We start from the raw sequence: 7,726 nt of genomic DNA, 5'->3' as shown, positions 1-7,726 counted from the left end.
GGAACATCTGCTTAAAGTAGTTGCTGGGTCTTTTCCTGAGGATCAGGCAGTTAAATTTATTCAAGAAAAAGAAAAAAGAACGTGGAAAAGGTAGTTTTTTTCAAATAATGCTTACCCCATGAAGGTTCTCATATTTGTACCATGTTCCCTATCATTAGAAATACACACACACACACACACACACACACACACACACGCACAATCCCAAAAGGATCTATTTTTATTTATTTATTTATTTATTTATTTATTTTTGAGATGGAGTCTCTGTTGCCCAGGCTGGAATGTAGTGGCACAATCTTGGCTTGCTGCAACCTCTGCCTCCCGGGTTCAAGCGATTCTCCTGACTCAGCATCCTGAGTAGCTGGGTTTATAGGCACACATCACCACGCCTGGCTAATTCCTGTATTTTTAGAAGAGACGTGGTTTCACCACATTGGCCAGGCTGGTCTCGAACTCCTGACCTCGTGATCTATTCGCCTTGGCCTCCCAAAGTGCTGGGATTATAGGTGTGAGCCACTGTGCCTGGCCAAAGGATCTGTTTAAATGAAGATTTTGTCCATAGGCCTACCAAATTAGAATATCTATGGATGGGGAACAGCTCAGGGCTCAGGGCTAGGAGGTCCGGATGCCGAGGGCGGTCCCTGAGGGGCGGGCGGAGCCCGACTGCCGCTCTGTGCGGCCGCCGCCTCGAAGCCGCAGCCTCCAGGCTAGGCCCCGGGCAGCTGTAGCCCAGCGTGGCCCGCGTGGCGCTGGGCCTGGCTCCCGGCTCCGGTTTCCGGGCCGGCGGGTGGCCGCTCACCATGCCCGGCAAGCGCCAGCACTTCCAGGAACCCGAGATCGGCTGCTGCGGGAAATGCTTCCTGTTTGGCTTCAACATTGTCTTCTGGGTGCTGGGTTCCTGGCTATCGGCCTCTGGGCCTGGGGTGAGAAAGGCGATCTCTCCAACATCTTGGCGCTGACAGATCTGCGAGGCCTTGACCCCGTGTGGCTGTTTGTGGTAGTTGGAGGCGTCATGTCGGTGTTGGGCTTTGCTGGCTGCATCGGCGCCCCCGGGGAGAACTCCCTCCTGCTCAAGTTGGTTTGCATGGAGGATGGTTTTTCAGAGAGAGCAGGGTGTGAATACCAGACAAAGGGGAATGGATGCACAGTTCTCCGTGTTCCTCGGCCTCGTCTTCTTCCTGGAGCTGGCAACAGAGATCCTGGCCTTTGTCTTCAAGGGCTGGATTCGAGTCCAGCTCGACCTCTTCATCAACAGCAACGTCAAGGCCTATCGGGACGACATTGACCTCCAGAACCTCATTGACTTTGCTCAGGAATACTGGTCTTGCTACAGAGCCCCAGGCCCCAACGACTGGAACCTCAATATCTACTTCAACTTCACTGACTTGAACCCTAGCTGGGAGCACTGTGGGGTGCCCTTCTCCTGCTGCGTCAGGGACCCTGCGTGAGATGGAAATGGCGGGACCTTAGGGCACAGGCATGGGGACTTGCCTGGAGGTCTCCCTGCACCCTGTACATCCAGATAAATACAGCTTCAGCCAATGTCTGCTTCTAGGCAGCTTGAAGGTTGGCCGGGTGTCACTCTCAGTTACAGTTGCATGTGGAAGATGTCCTCAACACCCAGTGTGGTTACAACGTCCGGCTCAAACTGGAGCTGGAGCAGCAGGGCTTCATCCACGCCAAAGGCTGCGTGGGCCAGTTTGAGAAGTGGCTGCAGGACAACCTGATTGTCACGGCCAGGGTCTTCCTGGGCATCGCCCTCCTCCAGATCTTTGGCATCTGCCTGGCCCAGAAACTGATGAGTGACATCAAAGCAGTGAAAGCCAACTGGTGAGGCCGCCACAGGCCATGGCCATATGCCTGGCTTACCCAGCCTCGGGGGCCCCACAGGACCCTCCGACCACACTCTTGATGGGCAAGGCTGCAGGAGGCGTTCCTGCTGGGACTGAGCCCTGAGAGGTTCGCCTGAGCCACTGTGCTGTCCACCCACGGAGAAAGCTGCTGTGCTTCTGCCTGGGCCACTTGTCCTGTGTGCGCACGCACATACACAGGCAGGCACACGTGTGCACAGGGAGCCACTGTCTCGGCGGCACTTGGGGTAGGGGATCTCCAGGGAACTAGGAAGGGCGCAGCTCAGAGGGTGCGGGCCAGGTGGGGTGGGAGGCGCTGTGTGAAGGGCCCGCCCCTGTTTCCCGCCCCCCAGTGCTGGGATGCACTTTTCTGTGCGTGGCTGTATGGGATGTGTTCCTGGAGCCACTGCCTCAAGCAGCTTCAGAGTGTTCTTCTCCATGAACTGTGACTTTGAGCCTGCCAGGAACCCACCTCAGCCTCAGTGTTTCAGACTCTGAAATGGGGCCAAGAATTTTCTCTCTCTTGCTTGCCTCTCAGGAGGAAATGGAATGATGACTTTGAAAACCACTGGCTTATGCCCACCATTTTCGAGGTCCTGTCCACGTGGGGCCTCAGCAGAACTCTCTGGTTGGGGCCCCTGGCCTGGCGCCACCCTGCTGACATGTTTTCTTTGGCCTGGGTGGTTTATATCCTTGAGCCAACCTTTAAAAATTGGTAGATTTCACATAAGTGTCCAGATCCACAGCTTCTTTTGAAGAATGACCACCTGGCTACGCCAGCTCTTCAGTGGCAATACTACCTGGGACACTGCCTCCCCTGTCATCAGGGGCCGGCCCCAGGTGGTCTGTTCTACTCACCTAAGTGCCATCTGACCCTGGTACACTAGGAGTTGGCCTCTCTCACCTCTGCGGGGTTATTCCCTGCACCTCGAGGCCGCTGCGGGCCAACCTGGAATGCAACACAGGGACCTGAAGGATCGGGAGGCTGGACCCCGCTCTGAAGAGAGTGTAGCCTGGGAGAGGTGGCCTTGCTGGGGACTCCGGTGGGAGTAGAGTGCCCAGGAGAGGGTGAGAGGGGTGGGATGGGGTCAGGACAATTTTGCAAAGAAGTAGCTGGAAGCCAGGGGACTGGGGTGAGCCTGGCTCAGGGGGGTCTGGATGGTTGACTCCTAGGAATCAGGTTCAGTATCTTAGCCGTGGCTGCAGAGCTCCCTGATGTGCACTAGAGGGCGCGCCGGCCCCACACTCCCTGGGTCTGGCTTCCTCCCGCAACCTCTCGCCAGTACAGCCTGTGCCTGCCTGCTAGCCCTTCCAGATTCCCGGAGTTCGGGAACTTCTCAAGAGCCAACTGGCTCAGGCTTAGGAAGGGTGGCTGCTGCCCTCAGCTCCGCCTCATCAGCTATGCAAGGGGTATGTGTGCAGTTACCCTGCCGCCCCCTCCCTGGGCTTGTCCAGAGATCTCAACCTCGGATGCCCCTGCAGTCACGTAGATCATTATAAGTGGATGAAGCAGGCCCTGGAATTGGGAGCCTGCTTCACTTTGACTTTCCCACTGTTGCTGGAGACAAAGACATCGTGATGAGAGAAAATTCGCACAATCTAGTGGGTAACTGCCACTTGCCTTGAGAGCAATAGAGTGTGGTGGGTCCCCCTCTGACGGTGGTCACTGCCATGTTCAGGTGTAGCTAATTGCTCTGATTGCTCTGATGTGGGAATGCAGGCCTAATTCCAGAAATCTGGAGAAGCCAGAATACAGATTTCTATGTGAGGTGTCCTGATTTTTAAATTGTTGGCAGAAACTAAACTAATTCAGAAATTAAATCTGCAGGCCAAACAAGGTGCAGGGCCCAGCTTTGGCCCCATGCCCCGTAGGTCCCTCTAGGACAGTCACCACTGGGGCCCTGGCTACTCTGCCATTCAGGGATGCTGGGCACTGCTGCCTGGTGGCCAGGGTGCGGGCTATGTGCCCAGCATTGTGGTTCCTTGGTCCCGCCAGACAGTGTCCTGGGCCCCTGACAGGTGCTGGCTGTGAGTGGTTTATACATGCTATAGTAAATGAAGATCACAGTGAAAAAAAAAAAAAAAAAGAATATCTATGGATGAGGCCCTGGAGCTGCCTTTCTCACAATCACCTCAAATGAATCTTAAGCAGATTAAAGTCTGTGGACTGCTATAAATGACCCATATCACTTGTCCAAATTTATGATCACATTTTTACTTTGTGCCTATAAACTGACTTTGGAAGCAATCTGTAGAATCAAAGAATTCTCAAGTTAAAAGGCATTGTGGTTACTATTGAGTCTTCATGTTTGTGAATAAAACACTCAAGGCCAAAGAGGAAGAGTAACTTGCCCAGGTTAGAAGAAGAGATTAAGGACCAGAGCCAGGCTCTCACTCTGAGTCAAGTCCTCTTATCACTCTAACAGACTTCTTCAAAGAAGAGTTTTAAACCACTTTCCAGCAGTAGAAACAACTTTAAAAAATGTTCCAGGGCTGTTCTCAAAGACACAAGATATTGAAATTTATAATATCTCATTTGTCTAGGTCTGTTACAAATACCCTATAATATCACCTGGAACTGCTCCCATTCATGTATCTTGTGACTAGAAATGCTAGAAGCCTAGTTATTTGAATATGGTTGACCCAACAGGAAGAGAAGACTTTAAAGCCATCCATACCAAAAGAAATAGTATTTCCTTCTGTATCAGTCCATTCTCACACTGCTATAAAGATAGTACCTGAGACTGGGTAATTTATAAGGGAAAGAGGTTTAATTAATTGGCTCACAGTTCCATATGGCTGGGGAGGTCTGAGGAAACTTACAGGTGTGGCAGAAGGCACAAGGGAAGCAAAGCGTGTTTTACACGGTGGCAGGAAAGAAAGAGAGAGAGCAAAGGAGGAACTGCCAAGCACTTTTAAAACCATAGCTCTCGTGAGAACTCATTCACTATTAAAAGAACCCCATGGGGTGAACCATCACCATTTTCCAGTCACCTCCCGCCAGGCCCCTCCTTCACATCTGGGGATTACAATTCAAGATGGGATTTGGGTGGGGACACAGAGTCCAACCATATCACCTTCTAAAGTTTGCTGGAAATGAACTTTAAAATCTAACTTATTTTTATTTAGACATGAGCCTGGGTTTTCAAATCTATTCCTTAGAGAAGGAGAGGGCAAGAAGAGGGACACTTCAGGGTACAATCACATTTCAGATTTGTTTTTCCACTTGAAATCTCTCAGCTTTGATTAATAGCAACTATAATAACAACAACAATGACAATGATGATGTGGAAATCATCACCTATACTTTTCCCTTCAATGGTCCCCACACTAAGTGACTCAAATAAGCATAAAATATGAAAGATGTGATTGCTTCTGTTGGCATCTGTGGTTTTTCAGGTCTACAAATGGCCTGTTGTTAATTCCATTTATAGCAAATTGAGGAAATAAATAAATTCTTAACTTGGGTACCTATGAAAATGTTGCAGGCTGGCATGTCAGCAGTCAAAAATCTACTTTAACTGATGTTCCTGCCCATTAATTCCATTAAAATTTCTAAACTCAAAACCCAGCTTTTTATGGCTGCATCGTATTCCATGGTGTATATGTGCCACATTTCCCTTGTCCATTCTATCGTTGATGGGCATTTGGGTTGGTTCCAGGTCTTTGCTCTTGTAAACAGTGCTGCTGTGAACATACATGTATGTGTGTGTGTCTTTATAATAGAAAGATTTATAATCCTTTGGGTATATACCCAGTAATAGGATTGCTGGGTCAAATGGAATTTCCATTTCTAGGTCCTTGAGGAATCACCACACTGTCTTCCACAATGGTTGAGCTAATTTACACTCCCACCAACAGTGTAAAAGTGTTCCTATTTCTCCTCATCCTCTCCACCACTTGTTGTCACCTGATTTTTTAATGATCGCCATTCTAACTGGCAAGAGATGGTATCTCAATGTGGTTTTGATTTGCATTTCTCTAATGACCAGTGATGATGAGCATTTTTCATATGTTTCTTGGCCTCATATATGTCTTCTTTTGTAAAGCGCCTGTTCATATCCTTCTCCCACTTTTGGATGGGTATGTTTCTTTTTCTTGTATATCTTCTTTAGTTCTTTGTAGATTCTGGATATTAGCCCTTTGACAGATGGATAGACTGCAAAAAATTTTTCCCATTCTGTTGGTTGCCGGTTCACTCTAATGATTGTTTCTTTTGCTGTACAGAAGCTCTGGAGTTTAATTAGGTCTCATTTGTCTATTTTGGCTTTTGTTGCCAATGCTTTCAGTGTTTTAGTCATGAAATCCTTGCCTATGCCTATGTCCTGAGTGGTTTTGCCTAGGTTTTCTTCTAGGGTTTTTATGGTGTTAGGGAGTTCATGTCCTTTGTAGGAACATGGATGAATCTGGAAACCATCATTCTCAGCAAACTGACACAAGAACAGAAAATCAAACACCTCAAAAACCTCACTCATAGGTGGGTGTTGAACAATGAGAACACATGGACACAGGGAGGGGAGCATCGCACACTAGGTTCTGTTGGGGGGGTCCAAGGGAGGGATAGCGGGATCATAGGGAGGTTGGGGAGGGATAACATGGTGAGAAATGTCAAATGCAGGTGACGGGCGGATGGTGGCAGCAAACTACACTGCCATGTGTGTACCTATGCAATAATCCTGCATGATCTGCACATGTACCCCAGAACCTAAAGGACAATTAAAAAAAATAAAAAACCAGCTTAAAGTGAGATGCCGAACGTTTTTGATTCTGTTCAGGGAGGTGATGTGGGATAGTGGGGAACCCAGCCGAGAAGTCAGGATAAAGTCTCCATCTCTGGCTTCCACCAACACATGGCATATGTTTTAAAAACATTTCTTCTTGATGCCTCAGGCACTGTGTCTACTGCTGGGTGTTTTTCATGCCTGAGTCTTGTTTCCTGAAGCTGTTCACAACATCTAAGGCTACAGGAACTTCAGGTTGTCACATGGACCATATCCATGTTTCAAAGCTAACCTGACTTTTCATTATCCCAAGGGGGAAGAGAGAGCTAATTTCTTTTTTAACTAAAAGAAGGAAGGGTGGGGTGGGGACAGGCACAGTGGCTGTAATCCTAGCCTTTGGGAGGCTGAGGTGAACAGATCTTTTGAGTGCAGGAGTTCAAGATCAGCCTGGGCAACATGATGAAACCCCTCTCCACAAAAAGTACAAAACTTAGCCAGGCATGGTGGCACACACCTGTAGTCTTAGCTACTTGGGAGGCTGAGCAGGGAGGATCACTTGAGTCTGGGAGGCAGAGGTTGCACTGAGCCAAGATTAAGCCACTGCACTCCAGCCTGGGCAACAGAGTGAGACCTCATCTCAAGAAAAGAAAAAAAAAAAGACTACAGACACAACCTTAGCAGTGCTGTAACCACAGATATGTCCTCAGAATACAGAGATCAAAGATAAAAAACTTGGTAATCTCAGACACTCACTAATCATTTATTGACCATAAGCCCTTGTCCTCCCAGAATCAGTCGACTGGAGTAGTCTAGATATTACGACAGGATATTTTTCAGTAGCCACTTTAAGCAGAAATGGCTTCTCCTGAAACTGATAAGCAACTTCAACAAAGTCTCAGTATACAAAATCAATGTGCAAAAATCACATGCATTCCTATACACCAATAACAGACTTAAAAAGAGCCAAATCAAGAACAAACTTCCGTTCACAATTGCCACAAAGAGTATAAAATACCTAGGAATACAACTAACAAGGAACGTAAAGGACCTCTTCAAGGAGAACTACAAGCCACTGCTCAACGAAATAAGAGAGGACACAAACAGATGGAGAAACATTCCATGTTCATGGTTAGAAATAATCAATATCGTGAAAAT

General features: G+C 48.3%; 1 protein-coding gene across 1 annotated transcript; it reads left to right on the top strand.

Annotated features, from left to right (window-relative positions):
* The first annotated feature begins 711 nt into the window (after positions 1–711).
* LOC108306428 (tetraspanin-17-like) lies at positions 712–3,918 on the top strand. Its single transcript, XM_037739554.1, has 3 exons — positions 712–887; positions 1,149–1,444; positions 1,603–3,918. The coding sequence occupies exons 1-3, from the start codon at positions 801–803 to the stop codon at positions 1,832–1,834; spliced, it is 615 nt and encodes a 204-aa protein (XP_037595482.1). The 5' UTR covers positions 712–800; the 3' UTR covers positions 1,835–3,918.
* Positions 3,919–7,726: the final 3,808 nt, after the last annotated feature.

Source organism: Cebus imitator, unplaced genomic scaffold, assembly GCF_001604975.1.
Source record: "Cebus imitator isolate Cc_AM_T3 unplaced genomic scaffold, Cebus_imitator-1.0 Scaffold71, whole genome shotgun sequence".
In the NCBI taxonomy this organism is placed as follows: Eukaryota; Metazoa; Chordata; class Mammalia; order Primates; family Cebidae; genus Cebus; species Cebus imitator.
This window is presented reverse-complemented; position numbering and strand designations above follow the sequence as displayed.

Coding starts and splice junctions, on each gene's coding strand:
- LOC108306428 (XM_037739554.1), top strand. CDS start 801: ATGCCCGGCAAGCGCCAGCACTTCCAGGAACCCGAGATCGGCTGCTGC. Junction 888..1,148: donor GCTTCAACATTGTCTTCTGG/GTGCTGGGTTCC, acceptor ATGGATGCACAG/TTCTCCGTGTTCCTCGGCCT. Junction 1,445..1,602: donor TGCTGCGTCAGGGACCCTGC/GTGAGATGGAAA, acceptor ACAGTTGCATGT/GGAAGATGTCCTCAACACCC.